The sequence below is a fragment of the Pungitius pungitius genome, chromosome 1 (genome assembly GCF_949316345.1).
Source record: "Pungitius pungitius chromosome 1, fPunPun2.1, whole genome shotgun sequence".
Taxonomy (NCBI): Eukaryota; Metazoa; Chordata; class Actinopteri; order Perciformes; family Gasterosteidae; genus Pungitius; species Pungitius pungitius.
Genome location: NC_084900.1, coordinates 35053946 through 35070608, shown reverse-complemented (window position 1 = coordinate 35070608; position 16663 = coordinate 35053946). Strand labels below are relative to the sequence as shown.

Genomic DNA, 16663 nt, shown 5'->3' with positions numbered 1-16663 from the left:
TTTGCATATATTGAAAGGTTTACTATTTCATTTTCACTACATATTTAATCTAAATAGTGATCCACTTGTTAAATTATGTGCAGCAGATGAAGGGGCATGCTTTTTTGTTGTTGTTTCGGGTAAATTCAAATTTCTTAACCCAGTTAATGAAATGTGTCTCATGGGCTCATTTGGGAGCGGAACTCTTTGGAGTGTTTCCGGCTGACCTCGCGGTAACGCACGCACGTCGCCGTCGGCCTTGATTCAGTCTCACGGCGCTTCTTGCTGGACGGATACGAGAGCCAAACGCTTCTCCACAGGACGGCTTGTTCTCCTGTGATCCACCGCCCACGCCTTACAGGTACAGCTCCAAAATGATGCCACACGGCGCCGCCCCGCAGACATCCGTTGGATGATCTAAAGCCAAAACATTAGCTTGCAATTTCTCCACAATGTGGGCATAGATTAAAAAAGAAAAACTGTCACTCCCGGAGCGCTCGGAGACAGAGACGGAAGAGAGAGGGTTTTGCGTTCAGGGCTCGGCTATTGATTAAAGATTTGTTTTTGTCAGCCCTTCCACTCTCATGACCCTCGCTCTCGTCTCCAGGGTGGGGCCGGAGCAAGCTAGCATGACAGATTCCCTTAAATTTGGCCCAAGTGTTTGCTTAGCAGCCGGGATCACAGATAATCCTGAACATTAGCCGACGGAAATATATATATATATATATATACATACGGTATATGTGTATGTAGCTCTACATCCCTTCCAGAGAAGGTGATGTGACCAATGGAGCACTGGCCCCGCCCCCTGTTTGTAACCGCCAATGGCCAGCGATGGTGGCGTGAATGCTGCAGAGCTCCTCTCCCTCTTTGGCCTCTCGCGCACGCGTGTGCGTGTGTGAGCTTGCTCGTCAAGAACCCCGATGTAATTGGCTCCAGGGTGCCTGCTCTGCTCAGCACATCCTCTCACGTAACAATCTCTGGTATCAGCCCGTCTTGCACTTTTGTGTTTTTACAACCAAACAGTAGTTTTCCGCGTGGCTCCATCTTGGCTAAAGTATAAACAGTCGTTAAACTGACTGTTTCCACTCCAAAAATAGATATCAAAATCTTAACGGGAGGGGGGGGGGGGGTCCACAGGAAAGGCAAAGGAGCGGCAGTCCCTTTAAGGCTTTGATCGACCCCTCCTGGCTGAGAGAAAAAAAATAAAAAGAGAGAAAGATGCACTTAGGTTTTCAAAGCCAAATTTCTGTAGGAAATTTCTTGTTTACTCACTAATCAAATGAGACAATTTGATTAGGAGGAGCTCCTCCACTGTATTCTGTAAACCTATTCCAAATCTGGCATCCAAGCTGTTCCCCCGGGGCCGCTTGTCTTCAGCTGACGCACCAGCCCCGCCGTACGTGGCTTTTCATGCCATAGTGGACAGATCTTTAATTAGTAAGCACTACTTTGTCGGGAACACACTCGCAGCTCACCTTTTTCTTGCGTCCTCCCAGAGCCTCGCGAGGAGTCGCGATTCCTCGGATTAGAGGAGGCCAACTCGGAACATCCCGCTAAAATAGGGGCCGCCGTTTGAGGAATAATGTTCCTCAAAGAAAAGCCCAGTGGCCCGCTGTGATTGGACGTTAATGTGCCGCCGGGCGGTTAAAAAAAGGCCTCCCCTCTAAATGACCCGTTTTGTATACGAGGGCTGCTAAGCTTCGCGCTTTGCCAACGTCGCTCTTTTTCCTCTGCATATTTTAGCCCTAATTTAGCAGAGAGAATTAAGCCCGTTTTGAATAAATGATGATTACGTTACAGCAGGATGAAAAAGTACCTCGAAAATAAACGCAACACTGTAAGTGCTTCGTCCGTTCCACTGCAGACCCCCCCGGTAGGCATAAATACTATGAGTTACATCGCGTCGATATAACGCTGAAACGCGGACATTGTTGTGATGCTTGGTTGCCAATCAGCTCGCGCTGATCCAAAGACATCAACAGACACTTGGCGTGCTCCCTGCCAGGCCTGTGCTGCAGGCGTGTTCACAACAACAACAACAACAACAACGACAACACGCCTTCCTCGTCAGCGGGATGATGTAATCCACGGCGGACTACGGAATCTGCCCCCCCCCCCCCCCCGCCTTGCTGAGCCGAGGTGTGAGATGTGTTTTATCTAGTAGCACTTTCTGCAAAAACTCTCCGTGCAACTGTTAAAAAACGTAAACGTAAGCCTCGGCCCGAGCAGCTGGGCTGGCAGATGAAGCAGACGCATCCTGCGCCGTCCGTCTCCATCTCCATCACGAGGAAATCCTCCTGCTCGACGCCCATCCCCATTCAGCTCTGTCTGGAGGGTGGGGCGCGTGCCAGAGAGCAGCGTTGAATCCGGGATCATCCGGGGCGGAGACAGACTGGGCCCCCGTGCAGCCTATCTGCAGCCTATCTGCAGCCTATCTGCAGCTGCTGTCTGCCGCTTGCAAAGAGCACGTTCGGCGTGGAAGGGCAACGGGCCGCGGCGCTGCAACCATCGACCGGCGCTGCATCTGGGCGCATTCCAGTTTCACAGGGCCCTTGCTCTTCTTTTGAGCCTTTTTGGTGACTAATGCACAAAAGTAGCAGCGCGTTGAGGCCAAGGCGGCATCTCCTTGCTCATTTGAAGTCGACGCAGTACAGTAGAGCGACCCAGCCCTTGCTCGGCTACCTCTCTGATCACCCAGTTGCGTTGCAGCGTGTCTGCGTGTGTTATTTCTTTCCCAGATCTGAAGGTGGAAGCGCTCTGGCGGTGCCGAGGACCAGCTGCTGCATGTGTTTCTTAATTGGGCGAGGCGAGTGATTACAGATACCTGCGCATATAAAACAGAGCGCAGAATTATGAGTGCAAGTCCTTGCGTGCATCTACTCCTGCGTTCCCCCCCGTGCGGAGCGATGGCGTTCTGCCTTCCGAGGCTCAGAGTCGGCGCCGTCTCCGTTTCACCTCCTGCGATCGGTCCCATTGGATTTTTCTATATGGACGGGGGGGGGGTTTATGGGCAGTAGCACACTGTTCATGCAGTGATGCACAGCAAGCTACATGCGCTCGTATACTTAATTGCACTGCTGGGTTATTTGTAAAGTGGTATTTTGCTCCAGTTGAACTTTCTTCTCTTATATTTATTTCCTCCACGTTGGTATCGGCCTCCTCAGAGATCAGTCAGGCTTCTCTCCTTCCTCGCCCATTCGCTAGTATTATTACCCACATTTGTACAGATATGGAAGAACGTTTTGCTTTTTTGTGGGTTAGGGTGGCTGTAACCAAGCTGAATTGCATGGCAAAGAGTGTTTTTGATACTTTTAGAGAATGTATTTACATTCCATCCACACACGCTCGGACTAAGTTCCTCTGCATCCGAGATTGTAAATGCGTTACAAGTGTGGTGTGCAAACAATTAGATGCTCACAGGCCTGTGTGAATATGGGACAGGAATAACTTGAACTTTTAGTGCAAACTAGATACAAGAAAAAGCCCATAGTGTGGACTCTCTGTATATGGTGGAACCCGTCCTCAAAGACACAGTCCTATGTAAAAGCTCCATGTCCAACCACACGCAGTCTTTTTAGAGGTTTTCTGTTTTTCCTTTCTGCATTTAAACACATTATTAATGATAAGATCCTTTCTTAGAATATCTTACTTTTGTATGCAAATGATTTCCACATAAGCCTATATCTCATGTGCTGATAAAAACAAAAAAAAACGCCCCACCACTATAATACGATTTTTCATGATATTATATATTCAATATGTTTTTGTCGCCCCAAACAATACAATATGTTCACATTTAAGCCATCTGCATATTTTAGCCGGAATGGGCCGTGCATGAGGTCGCCTTTAAACCTCACTGTTTCTAACGGCCGTGAACTGGTAGTGAAATGTAAATTATTGATCGGCCCCATGCATTCTGATGTAAGCATTGGGCCTGGTAATTGTAATAATTTCCCTGAATATATAATACAAACTACATTCTGTCGTGCAGCACACGGCTTGCCGTAGTAAATCCCCATGCACTTTAAAATCACTCAAGGGTGTTTATTGTGTCTAAATAATGAATAGACACAGCCTTTACAAGTTGACAGTGAAGAATCTCTGGTGAACTCCCCCGACAGAATGCATTTCACAGTAAGATAATTTAGCCAAGGACAAAATAAAATGTATGCAATATTCTCTCTTTTTGAATGAACCATCTCGGATGGTTTTCATACAGTCAGCGTTTTTGCTGCGGATGGGCTGATGAAGAGGGGGTCAGTAGAGCCATGAAGCCCGTGTTGAATATTCCTTCCTTTTTTCTTTTTGTCTCACTCTTGCTTCAGATGAACATGGACATTTGAAAATATACCTGCCCAAGAAGCTGCTTGAATGTCTACCAAAATGCACCTCGCTGCCAAAGGAGAGACACCGGTGGAACACAAATGAGGTAAGGCCACGGCTCCTTGTCGCACACGCTGTCCTCGACCCGTGCCTTCGCAGCGGGGACGCCGCGTGAACTCTCGGGGCAAACAACACAACGTTTGGTGCGTTGGTGACATATGAGGAAACAAACAGCATCCACATTAATGCAATTGGACATTACTGTTTGGATGGTTGTGAAACTATTTTTCTCGTGTTTTGCATTCATTATTTAATACATTTAAAGTGCAACCTTTTTAGGGAACACATCCCCCTCCCCCTTTGCAATAAGTTAAGTGAAATGATTTTAACATTTTCATAATTTAGCTCCATCACAGTTTTCACTTTAACATGGAGAATTCCTTGCCACTGGGTTTTCTTGTTTTTCGGGGCAGAGACTGACCTTTAATGGAGATACGGTATGTTCTTTGCTCCCATGTAAGAATTGTCCACAATGTAAACAAAAAGTCTGTTCCTCTATCTAGAATAATGTCCATCTCATGTTGCAATTTATGTTTCCAATGGATTCGCCTCGTGCTCGTTCTCCGAGGAAACCCTGTTTGGTTTAAATTGAAGGTTAAAGTCGGTTGCAGGTTGACTTTTATTCATAAAACGTCACTGCCGCTGCATTTACCCACTATTGTTGAGGACTATTGAAGTGAAGATAAAGACAGGGAGATAACGCCTGCCTTTACAAATCAAATCTGAAAATGCCTTGCTTTTGTACCAAGATGTCCCAGATGCTCTTTGCTATGGATTTCATTTTCTCTCTTAAAGGCCCGAAGGTCGTTTTGAATTATTTTTTCATTTAGCCATGGTTGACTTTTGTGCTTTTACACATACAACACTAAATTTTTTCATAGGAATGTGGAGTCTTCTGGATAAGTCATCTGCTGCTTAAACCTGAATCTAATGCACACACATGTGGGCTTTTGCGTAATCATTTTCTGCACAAAAAAAAAAAAGAATACATCCCAAATCAATCTGCACTCTATTCTATTCAGTCTATTAGCTGATTTGCTCTCACGTGGACCGACGCATTTTGAAGTCACGTCGGATGTTGCTTCATTTGCCCAAAATTACTCATTTGCCAACCTTTTCTCCAGGGACAGGTTTATGAGTTTGTCCCCATTTTTTGATGCTTCCATTGACAGACCGGTTGTTCTTTAAATGAATAACTGGTTTGTAATTAGCCCCGAATACACACTGTGACAAATCTTAACACCACTGTGCAAAAAATAATCCAACCATGCTTTTGATTAACACATTGTGACCGAATAAATATAGTCATGTGCAGTGATGAAGGTTAATTGACTGAAAAACAAGCAGATGATAAGGGACCAGACACGCTCGTTTCTAAGGAACAGGATATTAAAAAAGGAGAAATCTGTCATTTAAACAGTACAGATAAATAATATTTTACATAAACTTTGTGCCCGGGAATATTTTAGTAAAAAAACAAAAGATGAAGGAATCTATTTATCTGCGGTGAAGATGTGAATCTGTAGAATCCGCACACAATTAGAGTGGTGATTACTGCAGCAGAAGGACACGTATCACTGGCGGTCTCCATCTGTCACATCTTCGCTTTAGCGCTTGCCCTTAAAAAAAGAAAAGAAAAAGCAAAACGCTCGTGTGTTTCTAATTGGCTGACGTCGTGACTCGTTTGCCCCGTCTGACCCGCGTTGTGCTGCTAGCGGTCTAAATTAATCAACACAGCTTTTGAAATTGATCTCAAACCGCTAAGTTCAAGCATCTGCTGGGGGAGGGGTGGGGGGGTGGGGGGGGGGGTGAATGCCCTCGGCCGCGGGTTGTTTGCATGTCTCTCGCCATTTATTACCAAATTGGATCGGAACAGACCCATTTCAGGAATCGCGTTGCCCCGGCCTGCAGATTCCTTCTCCAGGGGTTGGAGAAGAGCAAGAAGACCTCTGTGAAAATCAAGGACACTTCTTGCGAACCCGCGTGTTTGTGCCTCACCGGTAGCAGAGTAGCAGAGGGAGGGATCACAGAGGCTCCTTGTCCGTGCAATTGTGTGACTCTTAGTGAAAGTGACACCTCATCAATTCTGTGCATATTTCTGGCACTAGCTCTGCATGCCTAATGCACTAATTTCCCACTTTATACGTCTAAGGAACCTCGGCAGTCTGGTAGGTTAGAGCCGCTATTGCTAATGCTCCATTTTTCCTTTCCCCATTCAGTTTGCCTGCTTTATATTAGAAAACTAACATCTTTTAGGGGGATCTTCTTCTTTGGTAACAAAGCAAAAACTATGCTAGCCGGAGTGACTTCTTCCAACTACATGGAAAATAAATCTTTATTTGCCTTTAGAGTAAATGACTTCATCGTCCCCCCCCAGCGTGGAGAAGCATGCAGAAGTAGCGGTACGGGAGCAAAGCAATTTAGCGCCACGGACGTCAGCAAAATGTGTTTTTAGCCCACACAAAACCGCAGTGTGTACGCTATATTTATAACATTATCTTTGCTTTACCTTGCCATCCGACAGATGAGGCGTTCATCTACGCTCTCTTCAAAGGCCACAATACTCATTTGACAAAAAAACAAAACAAAAACACATTCATTTCTACCTGGCGGAACTGGTTGTCCTCGCGCACTCCATCGCTTTCTGCTTCTCCACACTGACAAGCGCCACCTACTGCCGGTGATGAACACTGACTGGGCAAGTACCACTTACGCCCTCACTTCAAACAATCCAAACTGGACTACCTTTACCCGTATTTGCATCATTTGGATTCATGAAGGAGTAATCATAACGTGTGTATTGTTTCATTCGCCCCGTTTTACATTAGTTGCACCTTGTTCAAATCTTAGATAATTGTGTGGCGGTTTCAGTCAAGAAGAGGCACTCGCTTCATTTCATTTTGCTTTTGTCCGGCTGAGTGTGGTGGTGGTGGTGGTGTGGGGGTCTGTGGCGTTGCTGCCGAGGTGAAGAGAAGATGATGCAGAGCTATTCACTTTCTATCTCATTCCCAAGATTTCATCAGCAGAAGGTGTGCAGGAATACATTTCGAGCATTTACCGGGAAAATTAGATAAACCAATCGAATGAAGATTCGAAGGAGGCGGCGGGCGTTTGGAGGGCTTGAGCGGCGCTCTCGTCATTGAATCACATGCCCTGTGCCCGCTGGCGTCAGGCCTCCAAATGATCAATGGGGAAGACGTACCTGGCGGCGCTTGAGAATTTACTGCGTAGTCAAAGAAAGATGATTGTATTGTACAGATTGCAAAGGATCGGACATTTGCGTGACCACGTTATAGTTGGTCGGTTTGCGAAAACAAAAAACTTCCCGTGGAGTGTTTATTTTACCTGGTTTGTGCCTTGTAGCCAATCCTCCCAGAATTCCTCTCAGGTCCGCTATCGTCTGCCCGGCGCTCCGGCACCATGACCTCTATGCTGCTAGACATTTCGCTGGAGATTAGAATCTCTCTAAAGAAGGACGTCTCCAACAAGAACGGCTTCAGGCTCGTATCCCTTTCAAGATCAAACAGTGTCAGCCGGATGTTTGGTCACGGCCGGACCTGAGACGTGCCGGAGCGTCGCAATTTTCACCCGTGCTGTTTTCAAAATGAAACCTTCTTGCTCTGTGGTTCACGTCACAGTTCTGATTGAGGCTGCTGTACATTTTTTATAGAATCTAACGCCAAACTACCAGTGAAAGAAAGGAACAGATTTGACTTGACTGCTGTTAACTTGAGTCTGCCGGCGTTGAGAGAGCAGCATTCTCTCTGCATCAGACGCCCCGGTGTCGGCCTCCTTGGAGACGCGGCGCACGCCTTTGTCCAAAAGTGGCTCAAATCGGTGACATTATGAAGCATTGAAATTGTTGAAACTTGGCAACCTTGTGACTCCCAGTCCCTCAGTACTAAAGAGCAGAGGCATAGAGGAGTACGGCATTTGAAGCCCCGGTTGAGGGGGGGCTGTGTCACCCTCCGCCTTTGATGGGCCGTGAGCCGCCACTCGGCTCAGAGGGCCCCGCCCTCCTGTGCTGGTGCCCAATCGAAAGCCGAGGCGGGAGCATCCGCTGAGGCCTCCAACCGGCCTACCGCCGCACATTGAACCCCCCCCTTTTTTTTGGGAGTCCAATGTCAAAAAGCTACGGCGGACGAAAATCCGAGGCGAGACGGGGACAGACCTTAGAGACCAGTCACCCCCCCCCCCCCCCCGTCACCAGACAGGTGCTGTTATGGCGGGCGGGCCGATTGGATGCTGCAGTGTGGCGCCATCATTCACTCCTTATCTCCAACTAAAACATGGCTCGTGTTAACGCGGCGGATGCCACTGTGTTATCTTGGATCCCGCTGGTTGGATCCTGCGCAGCGGCACACGCTCTTTAACACGATTATTCATGCGTCTACTCCTTGAACGCTTCTTATCCGGTGGTTGTTGTTTTTTTTGCTGAAACATTTTAATTCAGAGGCATGGCGTGGGGACTCCCTGGGGGAAAAGGCCACCCTTGACTACACGTGAAATTCCAGGTCGCCGCGGCAACTCATGATATTCAATGCAACGCCACGAACATCCCTTGTTTTTAGGTTTTCTCATTTCAGCTGGAGACTCTAAAACTAAATAAAACGTGTGGCAGGTGAAAAAAAGTTAACTTTTGACTTGAAATCTTGAAAATGTAATGTAATTTTTTTTGTTCGCCCATTGAGACACAAGTCTACTTTTCCAGCTGTGACGTGCAAATGAGTTTAGCCCGGGAAATTGATTCCTGGTGGTGCAACGCGCTCAGCCTGATTACATCCAACCAACGACACAAGTCCGGTGGGCACTTCAACCCAAACAGCAAAAAGAGCTGCTTTGATTAATCGCTGCAGCGCCAACGTACGATTCTGACTAATCGCGTTGTAAAACGCAGTTCCTAAATGACTCACTCATTAAATACATGACCTTTGCTGCAAAGTCCCCCCCCCCTGAGCTTTGTGTGGCTAATGTTATGTTTCATGAAATATAATAATTTCTTCTGTCATTAGCCGAGCAGCACTTTGGTTCAGGCGAGCCGGGGAGCCTCCGCTATACCAAACACTGGTGGGGAAACCTCCTCTCCTCTGTGTGTGTGTGTGTGTGTTAATAGATGGAGAGACCTGAAGTTGTACTGAGTGGGCCTGCATTTATTAATAGCGCTGCATTCAGCACCAGCTCCGCCTTCACAAACAAAACAAATTCGATTTTGTGCGGCGTGCGCCGCGGGGCCCCCCCGAGACTTTGGCTTGAAACTCCTGGTGCCGAAGCTGCCGCGTTTCTTTTTTGGAGGATCCTGACCTCAATAAAACACACTTTGGATAAAAAAGCTTCGTGGCTCAGGAGGGGAAGTATGTCCGGCTACCCTGGCCTCCTCGTTGCCGACGGCGATACGTTTCTGTCACTCGGCTTCCCGAGGCCTGGACTCCGCCTGCCGAGTCGGCGCTCGGAGGGTCCACCCAATCGACCTACGAGGTCGCGCTTGATTAAATGTTTATTTGAGCTCCCTGCCTCCATGTCTTTTTCAGCGGAGAGTAATTAAAAACTCCCACCGATTTGCAAATGTTTACAGAAATGTTCATTAGCTTCTCTGGTGGCAATCAGTGGAAATGAAAGGTCATGTTTGTCTGCCCGTCTGTTTGTCTTTTTTTTTTTTTATTGTCTGCCTGTTGTTGCTTCAACAAGAAACAACACCTGCGCAACAAGAGCCCCGGTCCTTTTCACCAGTGTCCACGCGTCGGCCCGAGCGATCGCACGCTTTTCCAGTTTCAGTTTGAGTGGCAGTTTGCTGCAGCAGAGAGTGGAAGGCAGGAGATGAGGAACGGGCGGAGTCCCCCCCCCCGTGAGCCCCGATGGCCTCGCCGATTGCCGCCCCGGTGGCCGCGGGGGAAGTCGTGCAGTCGTTAATAGGAGCCCACGAGTCAGGTCGTTGAGGGGGGGTCCCGCACGCTTCGGGGACTCTTTGCCCCCCCTCAGGGTTTTGCACATCACACGGCAGGGCTCCTGAGTTTCCTCTGAAGACACGGGGGGTATCCACTCCAAATTGCGTGACCTCTATTGTAGCAGATACAGGTCACTCTGCCTCCTGTGGGAGGCCTCTAAATTGAACCCAGCTTGTGTTTTTGATTTCTTTCCAGCTCTCTCTTCCTTTGGTCCCCCCCCCCTCCCCCTCCCCTCCTCCTGTACTCTTATCGCCTGTCTCTTCCCCTTCTGTCCTCATGTGTTCACTGAGCTGCAGAGCTATTCAGGTGTACACAGAACAATTTCTACCTTTTCCTCTTGAATTTGCTGGGTCAGGGTTTTTCTGCGCGGAAGCATCTTGTAATGGAGTTTAACTTTATTTACTAGATAAAGGAAAATGAGTTCTGCGTTTGATGTGCGCGCTTCAGTGAGCGCTTCCATTGTTTCATATGGAGTGGATGTCCGAATGAGTGACTACCTCGGCTCTGCCAGCCGTGAGTGGGATTGAATGGCGGTAAATCCACCTCATCATATTCACTTCCCGCGGTCCACTCTGGGATTTAACTTTAACCTCCCTTTTTGAGAGGATATTTGCGAGCTGATGAGAACGTGGTCTTCACCATGTGGGGAGTTCAGAAATAAATTAAACTCACTTATTAGGGATGCTTCAGCGGCATTTATGTACTCTCTTAATCACATGAGGTGTCTTTTCTATCTTATATACTCGTATAGTCCTTTAATGCTGACATTAGATACAATTGTTTCATAAAGATTGTATAAAAAGAAAAGAATCTCAAGCCGCAATTAACAGATCTGAAATTAACAACGAGCAACTTCCCACCGGGGAAGAACATTATAAGAAGAGAAGGAACAATAGTCATTTGACCAAAAAGGAAACAAAGGGAAACAAAGATTGCAAGAAATCTGCTACCCACAGAGGGGGAAGATCTAAAAACGGGAAGAATTGAGTCCCACATTGACAAGAGTAGACAAAAAGATGGAAGGAGATTGCAAACAAAATGAATGCCAGTTTTACTCTTGTCGATGTACCCTCTGGAATACAAAAAAGTGGCTCCACATTCTGTCAGAAGGGCGTCGGGAGATTGTGGCATACGAGAACGCCGCAACTGGTGAGCGGTAAGACGCCTCGGTTCTGAATTATGCACATTATATCAGGAAGCGTATTATTCTTCACCAACAATATAGACCATGATCAGTAAAGTGTCGTGGGAAGAAGGGTGGCGTTTGGCTGATTAGAGCGGCAATCCGCCCCAAATTCCTCCTTTTGGTAACACCTGGCTGCAAACAGCGTCCACTGAGCTCATATTCATATCAATCATATTATAAAGATAAAAAGGTTTTAGTTGATTTAGCAGCCCTCGGTTGAACACAACAACAACAACAACGGTATCAATGTCACAGTTTTTGTAAATTAAAAGTATTAGCTGTGGGAAAGAGGCTACAGTGGTTTCTGCCTCCCCCCCATGTGCCCAGGTTGGATGTGCTGCATGTTCTCCTGCTCCTCTGCTGTGCTGAGTTCACATTCGGGTCGCCTGCCCTTTCACTGATGGTTTTTTTGTTGTCCATTTTTAGATGTTCTAAGTTGTTTTTTCGCGGCGCCTTTGCGTGGTTCAGTATTTGTTCGGCTCTGCTGCCTGGCCCATTTTGCGCTGCATCAAGATTAAACAACAGCGCTGGCCAGCAGAAGAACATCGTGTATCTTTTTATTTTTGTTCCGAGTGGGGGGGAAGAGAGAGAGAGAGAGAGAGCAAGAGAGAGAGAGAGAGAGAGAGAGAGAGGCTTCTTTCGACAATTCCTCAGAGGACAGAGGGATCTTTTTTTCTTCTTCTCGAAAGTATCAAAACAGCACATCGTTTCCACGCTATGTCGTGTTAGGAGGGAGTTGAGGTCGGAAGATACTTCATCTGGTACCGGATGGAGGTTTGCTGCCTCCACTCGGGCTTGATGTTTCACAGACGTTCTCCAGGAAATCCCTCGGTTTGTTCTTTTCGGCTCGGTAGGAGGCCTGGCGTCTGTGTAATCACCGAAGGCCACATGGGTTCTTCTGAGATGTGGCATCCTTCCTGTTCCTCCCCCCCCCCCCCACACTCGCTTTCTTTGGTCCATCTCTCCACATCAGCGTCTCTGCTCTCTCTGGCTGTCTCTCTTGTTGTGTGTTGGTCTTTGATCTCTAAAGGTCCTTGAGAATGAGGAGCCAGCAACAACAGCAGGCTGGTGATTCTCTGTGGGCCTCTTTGGATGCCGGCCCATCATGCCCCTCTTCTATCTGATGGACAGCTCCAGGCACGGAAGTGCCTCCGTAGCCCTGCTGCATTAGGGCTTCATCTGATTAAACCCGCCCTCATTGTCAAAGACGGGCAGCGAGAACCTGGCCATCATTGACCTTGTTTGTGAGCAGCAGGGACGGCCTTAAGAAATGCAAGTTTTTTCTTGCATTCATGCATCCTTTAATGTCTTTTAAGATCTTTTTTTTTTTCTTCTTGCCAAACCAAAGAGGCTGTTTTGGGGAAACCTGCGTTAGACGGAGCCACACGCCGCCTGTCTTATATTTTGTATTTTTAGCTCGCCTGCTGCCTTGGGTTAAAGCGTATAAAATTTGCAGATGAAGAACCTGAGCATTTGGCAGGTTGACACGACTGTGGACGCACAGCTGACTCTGAGCTGTCATTTCCTCTCATGAAAAACCTGGCTCTTCCATTTAGTAGCAAGGCACCCAAATTATTTTAAAGCAGAATTATTTTATAATGCAGATCCTACAAATACATCATTCTTATTTCAACCTGGGGAATATAACCCAGGCTTTTCCTTTTTTTATCAATGCTATGGTAAAGTATATATATATCCTACTTTGAAATAATAATCCGGTATAGGTCGCCCTGACCTTTGGGGTTGTATTTCATTGAATCACAGTATCAAAGGTTGTTCCCCATGAGTTCATTGTTTTTTTTCTTCTTATCAAATCTGCCCATTCAGGCGGCTCGAAGGATCCCGGTCCAGCAGGATGTGGACGTCCTTTTGGCTTGGATGTCCTTGAGCCCTTTGTTCATCTGGGCAGTGTGTGAAGTCCCTTTTCTCTTCTAGATGTTTACACATCAATACAACTGGCGGAATTTAATAAAATAAAGCTGACAAGGACATAATGATCCATCCCACAGGTCCCCCGATCTGGGGCTGAGCAAGTTCTTAAAAACCTTTTTAGTCCTGATAAAGTTGCAGAATAAGGAAGCTCTCAGTAGGTTTACCTTTTAATGGCTGTTTAAAGTGATCATTCTGTTGCGTTATGCTCTTCTTTTCTTTAAGTTTAAAGTTATCTCCACATAAGAAAGGGTTGAGGACAAAGCGGTTACGCTAAGTGAATTATTCTGAACTTGTAGGAAAGTGGATGCCGACGTGATTGAGGTGTTTATTTTATTGCTCGGCTCTCCTTTTGATTACGTTTGGCACAAGTGCATTTTTTTCCGTGATCCGTGCGGCTCATTTAAAAAAAATCAAAAAATCAAATAATATCTCTGACAGGCGAGTCGCTGCAGGGGAGCTGAGTGCGAGCGGCTCAGCAGCAGGTAGCACAAAGTGGAGCAACAGTACAAATTGCCGCGAAAAAAGGCGCGTAATCAGAGAGGGCCTCAACGAGGTGTCGTAAACCTTCGCATTGACACGAAAGCGTTTTTAATTAAGGAAATTACTCTCGACGTGATTTTTTTTCCACAGAAATATATTTCCAGTGCGGCACTTTAACTCACAGCTTGTAAAAGCACCCGAAACTGAAACTTGTATGAGTGAATCCCCCTCTGGTTCCCATGTGCTTGGCTGTGCGTTTGAGAAGCTTCGGACTCGGACTAATTGAGGATTTAATTCGGCCATTGAACGTCCCCCAGTCTAAACACTTGAAGTTCCGTACATTGATGAATAGGTGATCAGGTTGGTTGGGGTTGGAGAGAAGGCAGTAGCGTTCGCTTTGCAGCCTCAAAGGTGTCAACAAAGTGTCTTTCAAGAGTCCATAAATACCTTCACCCCCCACCCCCCCACTCCACCCCCTGCAAAGATGTCCTTGAGAACTTTGAAGCACCATTAAAATTCTGCACCTCCTTTCGAAATCTCAGTTGATGACAACACGGACCCACAGTGGCCCTGCAGCCCCCCCTCCCCTCCCCCCCACACTGCGGGATATTTTTCAAAGTGATGTTTAGATAGTATGAAAGGAGGTGGAAGCACTTTGATGGTACCTGACAGTGATCTCCTCTCTCTGGGTCCTCTGGACTGGAGGCTTGAACGCTTCAGCCGGGCTTTGTTACCACGGCGACGCGTTCACTTTCTCAGTGGGACCTGCTGGCCACCGCTTCTCTCCTCGGGTTCTGTTATACGCAGATGATGACACTACGGTACAAAGCGGCGTGTAACTGATTTGTGGTGAGATTGAGGGTTCGTACAGCGAGGAGGTGCGGATGGTTGTACTATACTCAATACATTTGTCTAAGATACAAAACACATTTTCCTCACTTCAATATTATAGTGTAAGAGGTTTTTTTTTCTCCCTTTCCCACAAATTGGTCCTATACAAATTGGAGGACTACTCTGCTGGTTGACTGCGTAGTGATTGATGTTTGTTGGTTTTTTTCCCCCCTTTGTGGCGGTTTTACTGATGCTTTTTTTCCACATGTCTCCAAAGTGAGAAAAACATCTTCTAATGTAAATCAGATACCTTCTCTCATTTTTTTTAAGTCTCCACTTTGCGGCAAACTTTGAGCGATGATTGTGTTTTACAACAAAGCCGGCTGCACACACATCTTCATTAAACGCAGGTTGATAAACCGTTAATCCATTCAGGCTCTGTTTTATTTCAATCCATTCTTGTCCGCCCACGCGGTAACAGCAAATAAAGAGAGAAACTCCCTCCTGAGTGTTCCCTGACCGAAAAGAAACAATCTCATCCTACCCGGCTTTGATGTCTGATGATAAAAGGGGGCTTTTTTTTCTTTTTGTGTGGACACAACTCTCTCTGTGTCCAGTCACTGCCGTGACCTTTAAGAAGACCGTCTCCTGTATTGAGTTTCCAAGTATCGTGTGTAGTGTGTGAATTGATCATAAGAGGAAGAGACATGTTCCAGTAAGACATTCCACAGTGTGTGTGTGTGTGTGTGTGTGTGTTAAGCTGTGCCTCTATTGCCATTCATGTAGTGTTGAGGTTAGGTCAATATTATATTAGCACTGCCATTGCATTTTCCACCACTCCATGAATAATTTAAGAGTTATATATCCCTTCAATAAATACAGCGCATTATCGCTCAGTATCCTTGGCAGACGTAAGACAATTCATAGTTTCTTCCAAGCGATTTGATTAACCTTATTGTATGGTATCACAAATTGGGGGCCCAAAGTTGTTGCCGCGGGAGATATTCCCCTTTCAGTGGAGGAAGAGACCTCATAGTGACCTTGTTGCAGACGATCAATGGCCTTTATCTCCCCCAATGCATAATAAATCCTACCAAAGAGTTGGTCCACACATCCCTGTAATGTATTGACCTGCACCACCAACATTTATCAACTGGACTCGCTGGCTAAATAATTTAGCTTTTGAGCTTAGACCGTACTTAGTCGGTGGCGCCCGGACCGGGTTTTTTCGCCTCGCCGGGTTAGATTGATGCTTTCCACGGAAAAGAAGAGAATAGAAGGTGAGAACAGCTTTATTCAGCCAATCAAGCAGGAAAAAACAACAACCTGAATTCAACTTTCAATATCTCCAAAGCACAAACTGAAAAAAATGCAAAAGAACACAACAAACACTCATCATTTAATCGAAAAAGGTCAAAGGGCAAGGTCAGCCAGGACCAAATGTCTGGGGGTCCGACTCGCAGTTGTCACGGCGACAGTTAAGCCACACCTGTGCAGCTTCTGGCCGGAGGAGAAAACCCAGCTTGTACCCTTTCTTATCTCAGGCGGACAAAATGTGTCCCGCTCAGACGGCGTTTCGTCCTCCATGGGACGCCGTCTCTCAACTGTACATTTGCGTTTTCTCCTGCTCACCTCTTTGTATTGTGCTTTTGCCACAGGGCCTCCGGTCCCAGCCTCTCGAATCAACATTAAACCGCTTAAACTAGTGTTTGCCGGCAGAGGAAGAAATCAACAGTGAGATTGCTTTAATTTACAAGAGCAAGCTATAGATTTTTTATTTTTTTGCAGAGACTGTTAGTGGCAGCAATAACAACTGAAAGCCTGCTTTGGATCTCCAATCCGAGTAATTGAATAGCAACAAAACGCAACGGTTCTCTTTCAGCGGCGAGCGTTTTTTTTTTTTTTAAGGAAAAAGCTGGATTTCTTT

General features: G+C 46.6%; 1 protein-coding gene across 11 annotated transcripts in view; it reads left to right on the top strand.

Annotated features, from left to right (window-relative positions):
* Positions 1-16663, top strand: part of camta1a (calmodulin binding transcription activator 1a) — a 230355-nt gene that overhangs the window by 7159 nt on the left and 206533 nt on the right. For all 11 annotated transcript variants that reach the window (XM_062566099.1, XM_062566100.1, XM_062566105.1 and 8 more), the window contains one exon: positions 4308-4411. In XM_062566099.1, coding sequence (XP_062422083.1) covers positions 4308-4411 — 104 coding nt within the window. Of the gene's footprint in view, positions 1-4307; positions 4412-16663 lie in introns of those variants that run through there.